Here is a 21,648-nt window from a genome sequence, read left to right on the forward strand (position 1 = left end):
TACGGAATCATTCTAGGTTATAAGATTTATAAGGCCCGCCGTTCCCCTTTAGGAGCTCTTTCCAAAGGGCTTGGCTCTCTACCTCTCTAGGTAGGGTGTCGGCTGGCGTTGCCAGAGCATCCGCTCTCATTCCCACATCCCACTGCTGTGTGCGAAGTGGCGCGTTGGTCGGCCCATTGCTGCACCTTCTGCTGGGTTGAGCAGCTTGCGTCGAAGGTGCGACCATCAGTAGTAGGGTTCTGCTACCCATGCTGGTTTTGTCACCTGTCCGGGCTTGTGGACGCTGGCGTAGGGCATTTGATGATGGACCTCCGGTGGTGTGGTTTCAATCTTACCGGTACACCGGGCTATAAATCTGATGCATGTCCAGTCTCTTACCGGGTAGTAGGGATAAAGCTAGTAAATCCAACAAGGGTCCCATGGGATCGCTACGAGCTGAGGGATGAGTGCTGGTCAAATATGAAAACTTTTTGGGAGACTAGCCTGGGAATGAGGGAAGGGGTATACACCCTTTTCCGCGGTATTTTCCTGGGCGCGTCCATGTTTGGTTTTCCCCCTTTCAGCCACATCCTCCATTACGGAAACCCAAAGAGTGGATGCTAGACTCTCCGCTGAGGGCAGAGGCAATGGCCGACGAGCGGGAAACAAGTAAGAGGGGTAAAATAAAGACGCGATAAAGAGTGTATTGTCACGCGGCTAGATGACGCATCGGAGAATACTTTTAATTCCCCCTTGTGCGAGGGTAGCGTTGCGGAAGGCAGGGATTTTGTTTGTAATTTATTATAGGAACACTGTTTAATTAATTAACTGAATTTTATATTTTAAAGGGGGGGTAAATCGAATTATATTATCTTTATAAACTATATTAATTTGGTATGTAGTATTCTTAACATTGTAAGACTTGGTATCTTGAACGTTAGAAATGATCAAGAATAACTGGGACAATTATTGAAATTAATACATTCAGAAACAATATATATAACAACAATATCAACAATATGGTCAAGACCAGATAGATTCGACTCCTCAAGGACGTCTAAATGAGCCGTCAGAGTGCGGGGGGGGGGGAGTACGATCAAAAATGAACTAACAAGCCAAAAACAATTAGTAGGTAAAGGTCAACCTTAATGCAAATGGCGGCTCGACGTGAAGTAGCTCTATTTTCAATAGATGTCGCTAGCGTCGAAATAAAAAAAGGCGGTACTTATACGTAACCCTCGCGTTGATTGGATCGTTTGTAAATTGGTCAATAACATTAATTACAGCAATTATAAACAATATTTTTACATGAGATATATAATTTAAGTTAAAGTCCACTAAATAGAGTATATGTTGTCTAACTATAATAATCTATAATGACTCTCTGAGACCGTTATCATTTCACTATTTTGAATTTTAACTTCCTTTGCCATTAATATATGGCACCACGCTCTCCAGTAAAGTCGCGTTTTTCGTAGAATTATAAGAATCCCATAGATTCATGGCCATCTCTAATAACCAGGTTCTTTTCATAATACAGGTGGCAATGATAGAGGCGACACTTGTTTTAAAGGTTACAATTCTTTTATTGTCAGTTTCATTATATAAAAATAGTAATACAAATACAGTAAAATATTGTAGCATCCATTTGGTTGAGCTCTTCTTGATACATAAGAGTTTTTATCAAATTTTTATAGCAAAAATAATGATTTCTTGCTGTAAGCTTAAATATTTTTACAAAGCATCAAAAAATTTTGCCTTTTTTTATACTTCTCTAGAAGTTACTATGCACCTTTTGGAATAAAATTTCAAAACAATACACTATGCTAACAATACGAAACTATGTTCCGGGTTTTCTTTGGTACCATATCTATAAACTTTGAAACATACAAATAGTTAAACAAAATATTACCGAAATAGTAAAAACACTTCCTTGAGAAATTTGAGGAGCACCAATATGAATAAACAATAAATAGAAAATCTTTAAACAATAATATGGTTTAGGCAATTTTAAAAGGATAAATCTTACTCAAAATTTGGGAACCTGTGACTTAAATGTACTATAGATTCAATAAAACCAGAAGTAGGCACTACTTTTGCCAAATCACATTTGTAAATTTTCATTGCTACTAAGGTACCCATAGCTTTAAAAAATTAATTGCCTTGCCCAAGAGGTGTACTACCTTTAAGTAGCCCATTTACAATAGCCTCTGGTCCTTTATTTAAAATATTTTTCAATTTTTGAATCTGTCTTGTATTGCCCCAAGCAGAGACTATTAAACTATTGTTTTTTTCCCGAATTCGAACCTCATTACATCTTGACCATTCACGCAGCTTTTGTTGGAGATAGTCCACTGAATAAGTGCCTTTGGCATTACCGGACAAAGAAAAAGGGTCCATCTCTTCATTATCATCTAAAACAACACTATTTTGAAAATTCCCAAAACTTTCAAAGGTTCCAGTAATAGCTACGTGTCGATAAGTAGTCATTGATACTTTAGCCAGAACATTTACCTTCTTAACAAAAAATGGAAGACCAAATGCCAACGTTCCTTTGGCTTTGAAACGTAGGGACATAAAGTACTTCAGGAACATAATTATCAGTGAAATAGCTTTCACATTTCGCACTTCGTTTGGGGTCGACATGTAGGCGTGATAAAGTAATTTAATAATGCTTATCTCATCAAGATTGCAAATATTGGTCAAATTTTTATGCCGTGCCCACATAATGAGCATTTGACTGGCACACTTCCATTCTTTAAGAGGGCAACCAGCTGATACTTTTTTTCTCAACTCTACAATAATGAAATTGTCAAGATGAATAAGCTCATTTCGAAGCCCTTCCAATATCATAGTGTACTTTCCCAATACTGGATTAACAAATACTCGCAAATTATTTTTAGCTAGGTTAATCAGTTTAATTTCGCACAAATGTTTAGCAATTACCCAGGGAAAACTTAAGAAGCGGGGAGATTGACTGGCGGTGTAGGTTACCATGTACCAAGCCGAAGCTTTCTTCAGTACATTCATGGGATCTACTGACGCTTTATTTACAAATTCCTCAAAAAACTCTTTTTTGATAACCCTAACTAAATCTTCAATACTTAATTTAATCAACTCTTCAATTTCGTTTCTGTCTTTGAAGTGATTATAGCGACCATGAAGTTTAGAAAAGCAACTCGTCATGGCTTCACTTTCATTTTTGATACCATATGTCATCATAATTGTCTCCAAACGATCGTTGAACTTGTTTCTGGCTATAATAGCTGACTCGCTGTACCTTTGCCAACCATTATATTCCAAATGTGGATCAAACTAAATTATACAAATTTAAACTTAAAACTCAATAATATTTGAATCATTTTAGACTTACATTAATATCCGAATATATCTCACTGGTTTCCAGAGTGCATTCGCAAAATGTTCGACATGTACGATATAGAACTCCTAAAGATCTTTTAGACTTATAAGAATCTTTGTTACCCTTCTGCATGAAATCGGGATACTCCTTTGGAATCTCACTTTTCACTATATCCACTTTGACTCCACTTTTAGCAAAGTCCACAGCTATACTACATTTTCTAGCAAGATTTTGACAGATAGAATGCCTGATGCCATAATCTTTATGATCAGCAAAAGCCAAGTGGGAGCTGGCTATACTTCCAATGTTATCAAAACTGATATAATCACACAGAAATTCTACCATGTCAAAAACCTTAAAAAAAAAAGAGGAATGTGAAGTCAAACATTAAATAAATTTCTAAATAAATACTTCAATTGGTCGATATAAAACTGGATTAGTAGGACATGGAAAATGACTTGGGGGGTCATTGTTATTGAAGATAAGATCTTTTTTCCAAATTACTGTATATTCATCTCCGTCCAAATCAGATCCTACAAATCTCACAAGAATTGTTTTGTTAACCAAAATTACATCATTCTACTTTAAGGTTTATTTTTCATACCAGCCATTTCATTTGGATGAGGCCTTTGTCCATTTTGAGGAAATACAATACAATCTTTGATATGATGCAAGCTTGGTACATCTTTAGCCAAAAGAATCCTAACATCTCCAGCTTGATAACATGGATTTTTAGTGATCATGACATTTCCTTTAAACCAGAAATTACAAGGAAATATCATATTAGGACAACTTCAACAAAGTAAGTAATTACCTTCCAAAATAACAGTTTCTTCATTTGTTTCTTTCCCCGCCATGTTTGCAGTATACTGAATGAAAACTTCGCCATAATTCAGGGTACCAGTTTCATCTAAAACTCCAAACATATTACAACCTTCCAATGGATCAATTGGTAAATTGGATTTGTTTAGTATTTTGTCTAAAGGAATGTGACAAATTAGTTTTGTTAAGAGCTTCGTTAATATGATACACATTAAGGAAACACTCTGTGAATGTGACTGCATGTTCACGTCAGTATTCCTGTTTTGTTGTTTTTGTTCGAAACATTTTTCTGTATTTCCCAAATTTTTAGAGAGTTTATTTGAATCTTACTCACTCAATATAGCGCGATACTGAGGAAGTCGTTACCTCAACTGGTGGCAGAAAACATGACTAAAGATTCACAGGGTGTTCCCATAAGAGGACAAATAACTGACCAACAGCTGTTAAATGAGCAGCTAAAAGCATTCCCGGAAAGAAAGGTTCTATAGTTGGACTAATTCCTGACTTAATCAAATTTTCAAAGTTAAGCCCCAAATTCTGGTGCCCAGATAGATAATGCCCAGCTTTCTTGTCATCAAAAAACATGTCAGTCAACATTTGTAAAGCATCCTCTTGCAACCTCAAGAAAACTTGATTTGGTATTCCATTTTGATGCAATATAGTTATTAATGGTCGATTTAAAGCAACTTTGCCTATGCAATGTTTAATAAATATTATTATGGCAGCCATCAACTAATTTAGTGGTTTGTTAACTCACTTGCAGCACTGACTTTACAGATTTCTATGCATTTGCTAGAATTACAGGGGAATTTTTCCATGCTTTTACGAAATACAATATCATAATCGTCTAGAGTTGGATCCACCACTAACATTCCTTTAAATCCAGCAAACCGAATTTGAAAAGCACTAGGGTTTCCTTTTATTTTTAATACTCCTAAAATCTGTTAATGAAATATTTATGTTGTCTCAAACTAAACAATACCTTTAAATAAATATGTGTAAAAGGACCAATTTGAATTAAAAAAGTTATGTAAATAACGCTAACAAAATATAAAGATTTTAGTGGACAAAAAGATTGATTTTAGGCATGCCATGATAAAATAGATAATCAGCTAGGCTAATACCCAAGGCACTATCCAATCAATAAGTCATCTAGGGGCTTTTTAATACCTTTACCCTAAGTAATCGGGTTCAATTGCACAGAAGGGTGGTGGCCAGTCCTTCATGCCAAGCGGGCTAACAGCTCCCTATACTCACTATTACCATTAACCTCTGCAAGTTTTTATGGAAAAGAGGAAACCTAAGAACTCTGGGGGGAAATCCCTTTTACCAGTAGGGAGAGAACTTGCCAAAACTAAGCAGAAGGAGTGTAGTTCCGAGTTTTCACCCAGTGCCACAAGCTGCGATCAAACCCGACTCCTCAAATTATCAACAAATAGGTTTATTACTAAGACCAAGACCGTACTTATATTTTACAGAAAATGAAGTCTCACCTCAGCAACTGCTTTTGAGGATATTTTTCCAATGCCATCAGAGAAACAATAAGCTTGGTGACTTTCTGGATCTAGGCCTCTTTCTATATCAGAGTCCACTCGATATCGTCTCCCATTCAGAGAGCCCAAATCATACTTCATCTTAGAATCTTGTGTTTGAGAAAAACATTGCCCCATTCGAGCCATGTATTTAGAAACGCAATTAATAGCAGAAAAATCACCCATCCATGTTCTAATCGAAGCCGCAGACTCTCCTTTCTTATTAACAGCATACATCCAAACTCCATGATCCCGAATTTGCGAATTAGACCAAGCCAAAAACTCAAAATGACGATTGCCAATTGTGATTCCTGGTAACATTGAAGAAGTAACTGCTTTTTTTATTACCACATTGTCCAAAGATGACCGATAGCTGATCTTCGTGTAGTCTTCATCTCTAAATGATACTCGTAGAGCGAAATCCTTGTCAAAGGTACGGATGATGCGGTTCTGAATGCTTATTTCCGGGGGCCAAAGTAGAATCTTGGTTGGAGTAACAATGGCTCTTCTAATTTTCATGGTTTTATCGCTTCCTTCCAATATTGTTAGCTTTTTATTTTCAGTCATCTTCATATGCCAATGGTAAAGAATTTCAAATGATGATAAATAGTTGTACGAATGACCAGTGTCCGTTAGACGGACCAGCTCTGACAATGCCTCCTCCGCAACAATACTATTTTCAATCCAAAACTGTTTTACAACACGAAGAAATTCTTGAAAATTTTGAAGCTGGAGCTTGCAGTTTCTTCGGATAAGAGCTTCAATAAGATATAAGCAACTAAATTCCATGCCAAACATGGTTGGATGAGATAAATATCCATTTTCTGATGGCATTGATTGAAATGCGCCCACAAAAAGGGGACAGTAGAAAACTGGTGATCCCAGCTTTTTGCATCTAAAGTTCAATCTTGAAACAATTGCTTCAGCCTGAGTAACACTTTGAAAAGTGAAACTGATGGCATTTGATCGACCAACAACTGATTTGGGTAGCACATTAGTTTCGTCAACTCTTTTGAAGCCTCTGTGCACAGTTGGCTGGTTCAAAAGCTCAAGAACAATGTTATTCCCATTGCAGATTATATGTTTTATAGAACCATATTTTAGTTTAATATTATCAAAATAAGTTTTTGTCATTTGGCCATTTCTGTTTGTGCGCCACAAAGGTTTCCCATGTTCTCTAAATGCAATCATTAATTCTGCACTATCATGCATAAAATCAGCAACAATGTTATGTTGTAAAGTTATGTTAAAAGCATTTAAGGTCACACCACCAAAAAGAGATAAGGGACGCTGGGTTTGTTTTGGTGTATAATGTGGCACATAATGAGTAGGAGTGACTAAAGTTCCGAAAGTTAGTTCACTTAGCGAAACTTCAGTGTGGAAATTTGATGTATCATAACAATAAGCTCTATTTTCTTTGAAGTGCAACAATGGTCGGTGTTCGTCAGTAAAATAATTGGGGATTTGAATAAACCAATCTTTACAGAAATGGTAATATTGCTCGGAGACATTTGGATAGTAAGAATTACGTCCTTTCCTGACTTGGCAATGGACTTCAAAGAACAAATCTCCAAACGCCGGCTTGCTTTTCTCAACAGTTATTGGATTTACTTGAGATGTATGAAAGTTAGAAATATTCCAAATTATTACCTCTACAGTGCAAGCTTTTAAACAACTTTTAATTTTATTTTCAAGCGATATCTTGGCTTTTGGGTCATTCTTTGGTAAATAGGCTAAAATGTTAAATTTCAACATCATGAACAAAATTTAAAGAAAAAGTGAACTACAAATGTTATGGAGCACAAAATCACGTCCAAAAAGTCATCGTTCCCCGTTTTCCATGTCAACGTTCGGTTTAACCTAGGAATTTGAAAACTCGGATCCTCCTAGGTTTAACTAGCATCATTACAGGAAATTTTAACTTTCTACTGTAAGCGTGGCAATTCCTATTTGATATCAAAGTCTTGATTCTCTTTGTTGATATCTACTTGAACCATTTGGTACTTAGATCAAGTTAGATACGACATGGGTTGTTTTGTTCATAGAGTATGGAGGCTTGGATTAATAATGTCCTGCTTTTCGTTTTGAAACTTTTGGTAGATTTAACTTTGCCATATTTATTATCTAAATTCATTTTCAAGTTAAAAAGGTACCAAGCGCTCTCAAAGAATTTTCTTTGGCGCTATTGTTGCAATTAAATTTCTGCCTTTTCGATCACGAAGAATCCCGAAATGGCGCTGCGTTAGCTATTTTGAAGTTCGGTTTACAGATGTTTTGCCCATTGTCAACCCCCTCGGTGGTGAACGTTTCGTTGCGGACCTCTCCTGGTTGTTTGATCTCTATTTCCTCCATACTCTTTTGTCAAGAGCAAAGTTGCTAGAGACGCTAATATAGGCAAGGAGGGTAGGAAGGGAGGCGAAGTAGGAGGGATGAACGCGCCAGCCTCCTCGTAAGAAGTTTAGCGCGAACTTGGCGGGAAAATTTCGGAAAAATGGCGGCAACACGTAGCGTAGCGGCCGCTTCATCCCTTTAACTTCGCCTCCCTTCCTATCCTTCTTGATAAAGGTGTGCTCGCGCACCCTTTTTAAAGCTCGATTGAAATAAGAGACTAGATGAAAGTGACAGGGTCTGACGATGACGTCACAAACACATTCGATTAGCGCCTCAGGCGTAACAAAGATTGCTAAAAAATATATCAAAAATACATTGCTTGGGTACGGCAAAAGTCAGAGCAAATATAATCCGAGGACATAAAACATCTTCTTAAAACGATTTCAAAGTGTCTAGTGTGAACGCGGCTATTTTGGCAGCGCTCCTTACATTAACGAGTCGGTTTTTGTCAACCATGACGCTATTTTTAAAAATATCGTTAAGCGTGAATTTCTTTGCACCTTGTAAAATTTTTATGCCTATTTTAGAAGATAATGTCTCGCAAATTTTTGTCTATTTGTTTAAAAAATAAAAATAATTTCTTCCGGGTGCATTAGGTTTTTAATTAGAATGTTTTGAAACGTAACTCAAATGCGTGAGCGGACGAACTTCTAATTATATTTCTATACTACGAATGCCCAATTTTCTTCAAAACTCACTGGAAATCAAACGTGTGAACAAAACGATTTCTAAACGCTAAGAACCGCAGCGAGATCGAAACGAGGCAAAACGTTTCCGAGGGTTAGTGTGAACGTGGCTCAGTTACCGTTGCGCGTCCCAGCGTTTCAGATCGCTTTGGCTGAACTGCTTCGTTGACCATTTTGGCAGCGAGTCGGTTTTTGTGAACCAAGCGTACGTCAAGTGGAGAAGATATTTTTCTTATTATAAGAAACGTCTAGCAAGAAAAATTCTTATTATAAGATTTCGCGATTTTTGCGTCAAGTTGAAAAGATCGCAAAGTCCCAAACAAAATGGCGGCTGTGTCAGAGAATGCAAATCAACGAAAACGTAAAGAGTTGTTTGATTCTTTCGTTGAAATACTTTTTATTTCAAGAGTATCGAATTGTTAAAGATTTTATTCGTAAACAAGTTGGCAAGCCAAAAGATACCTCTCCTCGGAAGAATTGTTCCTAGTGGTATTAATTTTTCGAGACGACCCTTAAAGATATCTCCGCAATTCAGAGTTATTTACTGAAAACGTAACCCCGGTTCAATCCCACCTGGTATAAAATTTTAAATTTAATTAAAATAATTGAGACGAAACAACCAAGTTTAATTTATTCAGAATAATATAAATTAAGTAGTTACAACAGCGAGTTAGACGTACTAAAACAATGCACTATTGAATTTAACCCTATTTAGAGAACAAGTTTGTCAGTTAAATATAATACGAAGGAAATTTTAATGAAAGAAATATCTACAGGGGTATTTGTATTTTTCTCGCTTAAGAAATACTGGCCGCATCTTTAACGCTCATTTTATTTCGACACTCGCCCTTGATGAAGATAACGTAGAATAGCTATATTCGACATCTGGTAGTGGACGACTCGTAGACTTCCTGTTGACGTTGTGACGCATACCGCATGAAAAAGACCAATGCTGTCCAATTTCCAATACCATATAATGACTCGCACACCCAGGAAATCAACGACTGCATTATTAATCATAGATGTACAAATATCCACACCAATAAAAAATGTATTAACAAGAAGCGAAAAACTTACCATTCACAAAGCACAGAAAGCCACTTGACTAAACGACATCTCGTATATCAATAAATGACCGTAGACGGAATAGTTAGGGCTCTTTAAAAATAAAAACAAACGAACCCAATTGATGAACTGCATTAAACATCTTAATCCGTCGAGAAAACGTTTAAAATAAATTACGAAGTAATGACGACCCAGTTAAAAACCAGACCAACATAAGTGTAAGAGCACGATGTATACAACTCGATAAGAAGAAGATATCTGATTAAATGGAAGTTATAAAACCATGAAGATTTCGAATTAACTATCAACTTCAATTCTTCAGGCAACAAAATAAAATGTATTCGGATTTACTGATAACTTATGAGTTGGATGGTTTTTAGTCAAATCATCGACTTTATATAAGAATGGGGATCCCCAGAAAACCTTTGCACCACTTGGCGGTGTGACCGAGGTAAGAGTCCTCTAACAAGGAAGGTCTGGGATCCGAGAAATTGCCCCAGGAAGGTATCAGCCGGGCGGATTTTTAAGCAGAGTCAAAAGGTCAAGTTTTATGACTTTTCGAAATTTAGACCTTGATCGAGTCGGAAATTCCTTATGGGATTTTATATGCTAATTTCATGGGCACCAAAGGGTTAAAATTGGGTAAAATGGCCAAAACTGGCCAGTTTGAATCAGGAGTGGTCAATATGGTTAAAAATGGTCAGTTTGCGATGAGAGTGGTCAATATGGTTAAAAATGGTCAGTTTGCGATGGGAGTGGTCAATATGGTCCAAAATGGTCAGTTTACCATGGAAGTGGTCAATATGGTCCAAAATGGTCAGTTTGCGATGGGAGTGGTCAATATGGTCCATAATGGTCAGTTTGCGATGGGAGTGGTCAATATGGTCCATAATGGTCAGTTTCTTTGGGAGTAGTCAATATGGTCCTAAATGGTCAGTTTGCTATGGGAGTGGTCAATATGGTCCAAAAGGTTCCGTTTGTAATGGGAGTGGTAAATATGGTCTAAAGTGGTCAGTTTACCTACCTCCCCTAACAGTGGCGTAACTAGGAACTCCGCCCCCCCCCCGCGAAAAACGGCTCAGGGGCCCTTTTAAATAGCACCGATTTTAATCATAAACGTTTGGGGGCCCCATAGTTCTCGGCCCACCCCCCGCGCCGCGGGGTCTGCGGGGGCGCTATTTACGCCACTGTCCCCTAAAAACATTTGATTTCGTCAAGTAGACCATAGGGAGGTTCAAAACAAATAGTTAAAATATTATTTTTTTTTTTGTAAATTTCGAAATTGTTGGTGTTTGCCGTAATTCCGAACCCGCCATGGCCCGGCTGATACCTTCCTGGGGCATGGTTTAAAGGTTGACATAACGTTTTCTCGGATCCCAGACCATAGCCGTCTGTAATACAGGCCATTATGAACATGAACATAATTTTTTTTTAAATCTGGCTCTTAGCTTCCGTATTTGATAACCGACAGATGTCGGTAATATGCAGAAAAAAAAACCACCCGTGTGACGTCAGCTTGCTAGTCGACTGCTGCATTTAAACGGTGGCGCGTGTGATTTTTCCAACGTTTTAATTCATCTAGCTAAGGCTTATTTGTTTACTTTCTATGATAACGTTACACATGTAATGCAATTGGCACGAAAGAATTGTCTGCTATTATTTAGTTCCAACATGGTTCATTATTGTTTGATCAAAAAATTTCGACGGAAATGGGAACGGGCAATTTTAGAGAAGATTCCTAATGACAATGAAAATAAACCACTTACCTTGAACTTAGACGAAAATCAGCGTTTTTGTAGTAAGCATTTCCTATTGAAAATTTTGTACAAACATGCGCTGTGATATATTGTGATATTACTCACTCTATTCACTTGTTTAATATTTTTAAAATAAAATATATTAACAGATAAAGTATTTTGTAATATTTTCACAATCAAAAATGCTGTGATAAAGTACTTTCATTGATATTTTAAGGCTTTGGGTGAAACAAAATTTTAACTTTAAAAATTCCCGAGCTTCATATTTTTCCCATATTACCGCCATCTGTTGGATTTCAAAAAACCGTAATGCCGCCCTCTCGAATATCTCTATAATATGGCCTGTATTACAGCAAAGATAATTTAAACTCGTACCCTAAATTCGAAATCACACTCTCGCGCGTTGCTGATAGCGTTTACCCACTTCCCGCTGGAACTCAGAAAAAATTCGCTCCATGGTTTGCGCCTTACCGCAACCGATTTGTCCATTATGAAAATGAAAATAAAGCTAAACCCTAAACAAATTTGAAGAAATTTAAAAACTTACTAATAGCTCGTACCGATAGGTCTTCGAGCAAACAAAAAGACGCGAAACTCGGACCAAATAGATCTTCGAGTGAAAAACTAAATTAAATTAAAACAAAACTTTTAAAAGTATGTCCCGACTCTCTGTATTACTACTTTTATAGCAAATCGCTGAACCAAACAATAAAAAATTCCCGGTAATCTGCTTATGCATCGAGGTACGTGACCAGCCGCGGATTGGTCATAGACTGGGCTTACCCTATGCTAGTGGGCCCCATGATGAAATGAAGCCTGAAAATACTTAAGAAGCCTGAAAGTATTTTAGGAGCCTGAAAATATTTTAGGAGCCTGAAAATATTTAAGAAGCCTGAAAATATTTTAGGAGTCTGAAAATATTTAAAAAGCCTGAAAATATTTAAGAAGCCTGAAAATATTTAAGAAGCCTGAAAATATTTAAGAAGCCTGAAAATATTTAAGAAGCCTGAAAATATTTAAAAAGCCTGAAAATATTTAAAAAGCCTGAAAATATTTAAGAAGCCTGAAAATATTTAAGAAGCCTGAAAATATTTAAAAAGCCTGAAAATATTTAAAAAGCCTGAAAATATTTAAGAAGCCTGAAAATATTTAAGAAGCCTGAAAATATTTAAGAAGCCTGAAAATATTTAAAAAGCCTGAAAATATTTAAGAAGCCTGAAAATATTTAAGAAGCCTGAAAATATTTAAGAAGCCTGAAAATATTTAAAAAGCCTGAAAATATTTAATTGAAGGTCTTCAATCTACATTTCCTAACGTGGATAACGAGGGGTCGGACATTTGTCTGTTTTGTGTACGGGATTTTGGATTTTTTTAAAATCCAGGATTTTTTATTGTGGATTTGTCATACAAAGTCTATGGGAGCAAAATTCTTGGATTTTGGATTTGTGGATTTTTTTTCCAAATTTTGTACGGGATTTTTCCAAATGACCGACCCCTCGGTGGATAACGTCTAAAAGATTTTTTTAACGTTACCGATTTGCAATGAGAGTAGAAAGATATCATTTTCTGCATTGAAACGTGTGAAAAACTATTTACGTAATTCACTAACGTCGTAAATCACACGCCTTTAATGCATTATCAGTTATGTACATAGAAAATGATGTAGTTGAGCTATTAGATAATGAAGGCATTATTATTAAATTTTCAAAATTAAAACCGGAAAAGCTTTCATTTGGTACATCTAAACAATATAATTTCTTCTATCATTTTGTAATATTTCTTCATATTCAATAATAAATGTTTCAGTGAGTTAATGTTTTTCAGAAAATCATAGTTTTTTTAGATCAAGTAGTGGAATTTTTGTTTCTTAATAAATGTTTTGAGACCAAATTGAACATTCAAACATTGTCAAATATTTGAAAGGGAATATAACCTCACCGCGTTATTTATGGAGACCCGTTACAATTTTTGCACGAATTCACGTAGAATATCTAAACCCATACGAGGCAGTGGCGTAGCTGATGGTCCGTAGAGCCCGCGGCGCGGGGGGTCCCGTTGAGATTTAATTAAACTTCTCTTGATCGCCGTATTTTTATTGCCCGGGTATCCAATTGATTGAGTGAAATCACTTCTACAATCTATAAAACAACAGTACTTTCCCATAATATAATAATGAATTAATTGTAAAAGTTTTAATATTTAAACTAACGCGTAAAAGACCGTTGGGCATTCCTAAGCCTTGTGTAGTCTAAAAACGTCTTCCAAATGTGCAGACGACTAATTCGAATTTTTTAATAAATTTATCCACCGCTAGATGCTACTAAAGTCCTAGGTCCGACCAAAAATTACCGCCCCTGCCTTCCCTCTGTCCCGCGCTCGGGTACCTATCGCCTATGCTCTTGGTATTATATTTTCCCCTCCAGGAACCCCTTCTCTCCTCCAGGAACCCCTTCTCTCCTCCAAGGATAAATAGACTAATATTAGAAGTATCAGTGGCGGACTGGCCATAGAGTGAACCTGCCCGATGGCAGGTGGGCCCCACGGACCGTTCATGAAGTGGGCCCCTCAAACATGATAGCGTTATAGTTGTTAAAGCTGGGGCAGCCCAAAATATTAGACCCAGTCCGCCACTGAGAAGTACATAATATAACTCTAACTATAGAAGTATTTATTCCCTTATGTTGCTTATGTTATTGTTGAAAATTAATTAAGCAGTAAAGCGCAAACATGAACGAAATGACTCAAGACAGTATATCAAAGTAAAACTGGTATAATTTAATGATAAGCATTTAAACAAGTTTACATGATTAAAATAGCAACACTGAACTTTCTGTAGAACTGATTAATTAACTGTTAAAAAACTATATATTTACATAAGAGATTAGATTAGGAAAAGTCTACATAATTTTTTTTCAACACTCGCCCTTGATGAAAACTTTTTTATGTAAATTCAATCTTTGGTCGACAGTGGCTTGGTAAGGATATCGGCCAGTTTTTCTTCTCTTGGAAAAAACATGACATCTAATATTCCACGTTGCACCAGCTGTTGGACGAAATACTTCTATACTTCGTACGACGATGTAACTCTGGGTTTCGAATGAGTTTGATTGCGGCGGCGTTTTCAACCCGGATGATTGGCCATTTGTCTTGTCTATTGATGCCTAGGTTTACTTCGATTCCTTCGCACCAAACGACGTCCTTTGCTGCTTCTGTGGTGGTGACTAGCTTAGCTTCGGAAGTAGACAACGCGACTGACTGCCGCTTTCAACTTGCCGATGTGACTGGCGTTGATCCCAACAGACAGACTGTCCCAGAAGTTGAACGACAAGTAATCAGCATCGCAATAAGGAATGGTCGTTTTAGAACTATCGGCATTGAACAAGATACCCAAAGTTGATGTTCTTCGTAGATAGCGGAAGATACGATTGACAGCGTTCCAATCAGCTACTGTTGAATATTCTAGTGCCTGGAACGCTTGATTTACTGCAAACTCGATAACGGCCTTGTACCCAGGGCTGCATAGCGTAGGCTTCCAATGGCTGAGGAGTATACTGTCGTTGACTCGAATTTCTCTCGACCTTCTTCGTTCGTGTCTGGAGCAATGGCTGTCGTCTTTACAGGTTTACATTCGACCATACTGAATCTTTCCAGAACCTTTTCAACGTTAGCGCTGTCAGATGCAAGAAAATTGAGCCGTCATTCATGAAGTCGATCATCAAAACAAGATAAGTAGACGCTGCCCCAGATACGGTCTCAAAGTCCCGTTGTTGTACCCAGACCCGTCATCTTCCGTCACGTTTTTGTCCGACGGCATGGCGGGTGCATTGCCTCCGCGTTGGATAAGTCTCGTGGAATTTAACTTATCGCTTGACCTAGCTGTAGTTCCTCCTGCCGCTCTCACACTACCTCAATTGGAAATTAAGAAGTTCAACGGAAACTCCACCAAATGGCAGGAATTTTTGGACCAATTTGAGACGGCCATGGACAAGACGGAGCTGGATTTCGCACAAGGAGAGTACCCGAGGTGTTTATTGCCAATTTAGTTCAAAGTCGGGCGTAATGTAAACCTATATGAGATATGAAATTTCCCAAAAGGAGACGTTGAACTACCCATTCGATTTGCCATGGCAACCGAAAATGTTTTTGACCGCTTACAACCAAAATAAGATTTTTTCCTTATTTTACCCAAAAGTTTTTACAAATTTACCCAAACTTGATGAAATTTACCTAAATGTGGTCCAAATTACACATTTCGTGATTTTCAAAAATTTTCAAAATTTTCGTAGCTAGGACCCTGTGAAACCGAGAAAATCCCATGCTTTTATAAATGGAGATTTTATTGTCTTAAGTGATCAAAAACATTTTCGGTTGCCATTGCAAATCGAATGGGTAGTGCAACGTCTCCTTTTGGGAAATTTCATATTTCATATAGGTCTACATTACGCCCGACTTTGAACAAAATCGGCAATAAACACCTCGGGTACTCTCCTTGTCAGTTAAGTGTACGTATTTACGTTCGTATCTTGAAGGCAAGGCCTCTAGGGCGAATGCAGGCTTGCAAAAAATCAGTTTAAATTACTCCACCGCGATTGACATTCTTTAAAAACAGTTCGGGAGCAAGCAATCTACAGGGTCTTTTTTTTTGCTCGGAAAAGTGTTTTTTTTCAAAAACTATTTATAGTACCGATTTCAAATTTGGAAGGTCAATTCTCTATACCGGGGGACATCAGTTTGAGAAATTTGAGCGTTTTCGGTAATGTTTTTCACCAATTTTGAAAAATTATTTTTCGACCACTAGGTGCGAGATAAAAAATTTCTATTATAAAGTTGTAGGCCGTCATCGAAAACCCTTAAAAATTGTTCACTCGACGAAAAACAATTTATTTATCAGTGAAAATTCGAGCTTGAAAAATTTACAAGTTGGTGAAGCCAAATTACGATTGTTTGAAACGATAATTGAAACCGAATTACCTAATCCAGTTGAAACTTTGGTTAAAAAAACGACCGGATTTAAAAAACACGAGGCTATAGGTCAATCCTAAACATGCATTGGGTAATTAAAGGAAAACTTTGGGAGATTATTATCAGTGTTTGATAATATTTCGAACAATGCCTCGTTATTCAGTAGCTGAGCGTACCGAGATAGTTGCCATTTACTATGGAGAAGCAGCGCAAAACCTTAGAAGAGTGACTGAAATCTTCGCAGAAAGACATCCAAATGGAGCACCATCTGTAAATACAGTAAGACGAGCAATTCACGATTTCAATCAATTTGGTAACTTGCAACCTAGGTTTCGCGGATTGGGTTAACCGGATTTAGACTTCGAGAACAATGTACTCGCGTACTTTGTGGCATATCCTCGTCACAGTTGCGCTAACGCCGCTGCTGATTTGGGTTGTTCTGCAAATCGTGTGTGGAAAATTCTTCGTAAGAATCGCTATCACCCATACAGAGCTACGCTCCACCAAGGACTAATTGACGGAGACCATCAAAGACGTTATGAATTTAGCAACTGGTTACTAAATGCTGTCCAAGAAGATAGACAATTTTTGCGCCATGTTTTGTTCTCCGACGAAGCGTCATTTTCTAGAGATGGGCCCTTTAATCATCAAAACAGCCATCTTTGGTCTGACATCAACCCACATTGGGGTTTTGAATATCATCACCAGGTTCAATTTGAACGGGTCAATGTTTGGGTTGGACTTGTTGGAAACCGTTTGATTGGTCCCTTTTTCCTGCCGACGAACCTCAACGGCCAAAGGTATTTACATTTTCTACAGAACGAACTGAGTGACGCAATCGACGACCTTCCATTGGCTGAAAGACGTCAGTTGTGGTTTCAGCAAGATGGCGCCCCTCCGCATTTTTCCCGGCAAGTAACTGAGCACCTCAACAACGAGTTTCCTGAAAGGTGGATAGGGAGAAATGGTCCAGTGCATTGGCCAGCAAGGTCACCTGACCTAACACCGCTGGATTATTTTCTCTGGGGATTCGTTAAAGCAAAGGTATACGCCACGCCCATTGAAACTAGGGAGGAACTCATTAGACGAATAATCAGTGCTTGCCGAGACGTCACACCAGAAATGGTAGAGAAAGCGTTTGAGAACTTAATTGTCCGCGCACAAACCTGTGTTGCAGCCAATGGTGATATTATTGAAAATGTTTTGTAAAAATTTATGTGAATAAAATATCTGCATTTAAAAACCAAACGTGTACATTTTTTCAAGTGTGAAAACTCTACTACGTTTGTATTAGACTTGTTCCCTTTTCAATTATCGTTTCAAACAATCGTAATTTGGCTTCACCAACTTGTAAATTTTTCAAGCTCGAATTTTCACTGATAAATAAATTGTTTTTCGTCGAGTGAACAATTTTTAAGGGTTTTCGATGACGGCCTACAACTTTATAATAGAAATTTTTTATCTCGCACCTAGTGGTCGAAAAATAATTTTTCAAAATTGGTGAAAAACATTACCGAAAACGCTCAAATTTCTCAAACTGATGTCCCCCGGTATAGAGAATTGACCTTCCAAATTTGAAATCGGTACTATAAATAGTTTTTGAAAAAAAACACTTTTCCGAGCAAAAAAAAAGACCCTGTATATTTAGCGCTCTCATAGAGAATCTATTAAAAATGTCCGCGGTTGAGCAGTCCAGCGATTTAGTAGCGTTAAGAAACCTTTATGATCTCGGCGAGTTTGAAATTAGAAGCCTGGAAAATTTAGGGCTACCCACAGAAGCGGACAGCGCGCTACTTAGTATTAATTCAACTAATTCCAGAAGACATAGTCATAGCATTAAACCGAGAGCATGAATGGAACATGTAAGTAAACGATCTCTGTAAATTATTTTTGAGAGAAGTGACGAGCCGTGACAAAGAAGCCGCGCTATCTAAAGCTAGAAAAACAGACAAGATCCCAAAACAACAGCCCAACGGCAAGAACAGTAATCCCAGCTCAGATGAGAAGAACTAGGGCGCAATCCCATCGTCCACTTCCGCCTTGAGCGTCATAACGAGCCAGAAATTCTGTCTATTTTGCGACCAGACTAATCATTTCAGAAAATTGCGTGCCGTGTATACGTAACTTCTGCGATCCGACCATGTCGGTCTCCATTATCGCTTTCAAAACGGCTGAAATATGTGGTGATATCGTGCAAAAAAATGCAAAGTAAAGGCATAGTCATGGCCGATTACTTCGGTTCTGAAAGTCAATTTAAAAATCGCGCCTCTGTTGAAATTTTAATCGGGTCCGATTTTTATTGAGAAGTCGCGACGGATAAATAAAAAAGAACGTCTTGGAAAACCATCCAGGGTCCCGCGAGTTTAAGCGTCGGGCCGCCCCTCGTCGGGATAAATGCTGAAGCAAAATATCCAGAATTTCAATCTGACTTGGGAGAGACGTGCCGAGCTCTAACATCGAGTCTATATGTCGACGATTTATTGTCCGTGGTATAATAATTAATTCTTTGAAACAATATTATAACTTACATTTATCGCTAGATGGCGCTAGCTGCTTAAGCCTGGCTAGAGGATGTATGTGGCAAGGGAGATTGGAGAAGGCATTTTCAGGGGCCGGTCTCCAGCGACAGTCATGTATAATAAACTTCTATTTTAAATCACTTAACATCGTACTTTAATTAAACCATCTTGACAGTTCGGAGCACAAAACGTAGAGAAGGTGCGCAAAATATCTGAAGAAAGGAAGATGATAAACAAAAAGGCTGGGATGAACCTCTGGGAATGGAATACGAATTCACCGGAGCTGTGAAACCGCGAAGGACAATCGGATGAGTCAACGCGTAATATATCTAATTTAGAGAATTTGAAAGTCATAGCGTTCATTTGGGACAGCCAAGAAGATACACTGAGTTTTGAAATTACCAGTCTTTTGGAATTCCTGGTCGAAAAAACCTATCGAGAATTGACGGGTCTCCTCTCTCCGTTCACGGTCCGCGTCAAATTCCTCTATCAGAAACTATGGGAATGAGAGGATTCCTAGAAGAAAAGAAAGCTCAATTGGGATGATTCGCTTCCCGAATAACTGGGAGTCCCCTTCAACAGCTGGTGCTCCGAAAATTAAAAATTCCGCTATTCTATTACCCCGCCATCCAGGAAAACAGTTAAATTTCGACTGAATTACATTGTGACATCGACGCCAGTGAAAGAGGTTATGCCGCAGCCACGTATAGATAGCAGCTACCCTCGTCGCTGCCCAAAAGAGAGTTTCGCCTGTCAACAAGCTATCAATCCCTTTGAACTGATGGTGCCCGTCTTTTTTTTTCGCGTGAGCTCCCTAAAATAATAAAAATGCGCGAGACTTTTACGCTAAAATATCAAGGACCAAGTTGAACGTTTTAATAAGTTGAACAAGACATATTTAATTTATGCTAGCGCCTATTGATGGATGTTGATGTGCTTCGTGCGACGATGAAATTCTGGATTCCGGATAAATTTGATAGTTCCGGCGTTGTGCAGAACTGGAATCTCTTGTTCTCTTTCGATGCCCAAGGACCTTTCAATGGCTTCGATACAGACAATATTTTATGCTGCTTCTGTAGCAGCTAAAAATTCAGCCTCGGTAGTGGATAATGCAACGGTCTGTGCTTTCGACTTGCCCACGTAACTGGCGTTGATCCCGTCAGGCAGACTATTCCCGAGGTGGAGCGCCTGGTCTTTTCACATCAGGCATTATCGGCGTCGCAGTAGGGGAAAATCTTCGATGTGTCATCCGATTTGACCCAGAGTTGTCGTTCCACGTAGATACCGAAAAATACGTTTTACGGCGTGCCAGTCTGCAACTGTTGAGTTTGCCATATCTTGAGATGTACGATTAACGGCGAACTCGATATCAGGCTGAGTACCCATTTCAGCATATCGAAGGCTTCCAATGGCTGACACGAACATAATTGGAGCCTCTAATGTCTTCTGGCCGTCTTCACTCGTATCTGGCATAGAGGCTGGCGTTTTTAACAGCTTTAGAGTCAAGCATGTTGAATCATTCCAAGACTTTCTCGAGATAGGCGCTCTGATGAAGGGAAATTTAAGCATCTTCCGTGAAGTCGATCTTGAGGCCAAGATATGTTGAGGCAGCTCCTGTGGTAATCTCTAATTCATCAGTGGAGGAGGAAAGCATCAAAAGCGGTATCTGTACTTCCGGCAATGAAACCATCGACTCAATTCGCTCGTTCCAGCAGCGTGGTGATTGTTTCAGTTCGTACAAACACTTACGTCAAATTGCTTTAAGCGAAATTTTTTCTGATAAATATTATCAGGGTCTCAAAACGGGCTACTGGACCAAAAGTGTCTTCGTTATCGATCCCTTCTCGCTGTGCATAGCCCTTGGCTACGAGTCTGGCCTTTTACTTCAAAATCGTGCCGTCTTAGTTCGTCTTTGTACGATAGATCCATCTATTTCCAATTATTTTTTGGCCCGGAGGAGGATTGTCTAATTCGTAGACTTGGTGTTCCTTCATGGAAGAGAGCTCTTCAGACATCGCCGTTTGCCATTTGACGGATTCGGCGCTTGAACGAGCTGCTTCGGCTGCCAGGAAAACTTCGACTGCTGGAATGCAGGTACAGCAAGTGTTTGTCCTTGTCCTCAGTTTTGAACGATCTCGGAGGACGGGACCGGTAATTGCAGTGGGTGATTCGACGAATCTGGATGTCGTGTCTTCTTGAACATCGATGGATCTGGTTGTCGCGTCTTCCTGATTAGAGACACGCGTACCTTTTCCAGGTTTGGTTTTTCGAGTATTCACTTCTAAGGATCGAACTTGACATCTCTGGATCGGATGACGTCATTGAGCTGTGGAACGTAGACTCGATATAAATCCATGTTATCTTCATATCCAACGAAAATGCCTTTCAAAGCTTTATTGGACAGCTTCCTTCACTTCTCCTTTGGCACATGAACGTAACAATAGGTTCCAAATATTAGCAAATGGTTAACTGAAGGATTTGGCTTTCCAGTCCATAGATCGTACGGCGTCTTCCCATTTATGCGTTTTGGAGCTGTGTGATTAAGAATATACGTCGTCGTGTTGACAGCTTCGG

The 21,648-nt window shown here is 38.4% G+C and overlaps 1 protein-coding gene across 1 annotated transcript; it reads right to left on the minus strand.

Annotated features, from left to right (window-relative positions):
• Positions 1 to 1,805: 1,805 nt before the first annotated feature.
• LOC149943968 (uncharacterized) lies at positions 1,806 to 21,430 on the minus strand. The gene is made up of 12 exons (XM_090176255.1): positions 21,374 to 21,430; positions 20,993 to 21,302; positions 20,370 to 20,552; positions 14,867 to 15,205; positions 5,656 to 7,427; positions 4,920 to 5,103; positions 4,597 to 4,854; positions 4,155 to 4,319; positions 3,945 to 4,091; positions 3,752 to 3,873; positions 3,353 to 3,694; positions 1,806 to 3,294 (listed from the first exon to the last, which is right to left on the minus strand). The coding sequence occupies exons 1-12, from the start codon at positions 21,428 to 21,430 to the stop codon at positions 2,134 to 2,136; spliced, it is 5,040 nt and encodes a 1,679-aa protein (XP_090032381.1). The 3' UTR covers positions 1,806 to 2,133.
• Between the last annotated feature and the right edge of the window lie 218 nt (positions 21,431 to 21,648).

The sequence above is a fragment of the Leiobunum rupestre genome, chromosome 5, assembly GCF_980474605.1.
Source record: "Leiobunum rupestre chromosome 5, qqLeiRupe1.1.hap1, whole genome shotgun sequence".
NCBI lineage: Eukaryota > Metazoa > Arthropoda > Arachnida > Opiliones > Sclerosomatidae > Leiobunum > Leiobunum rupestre.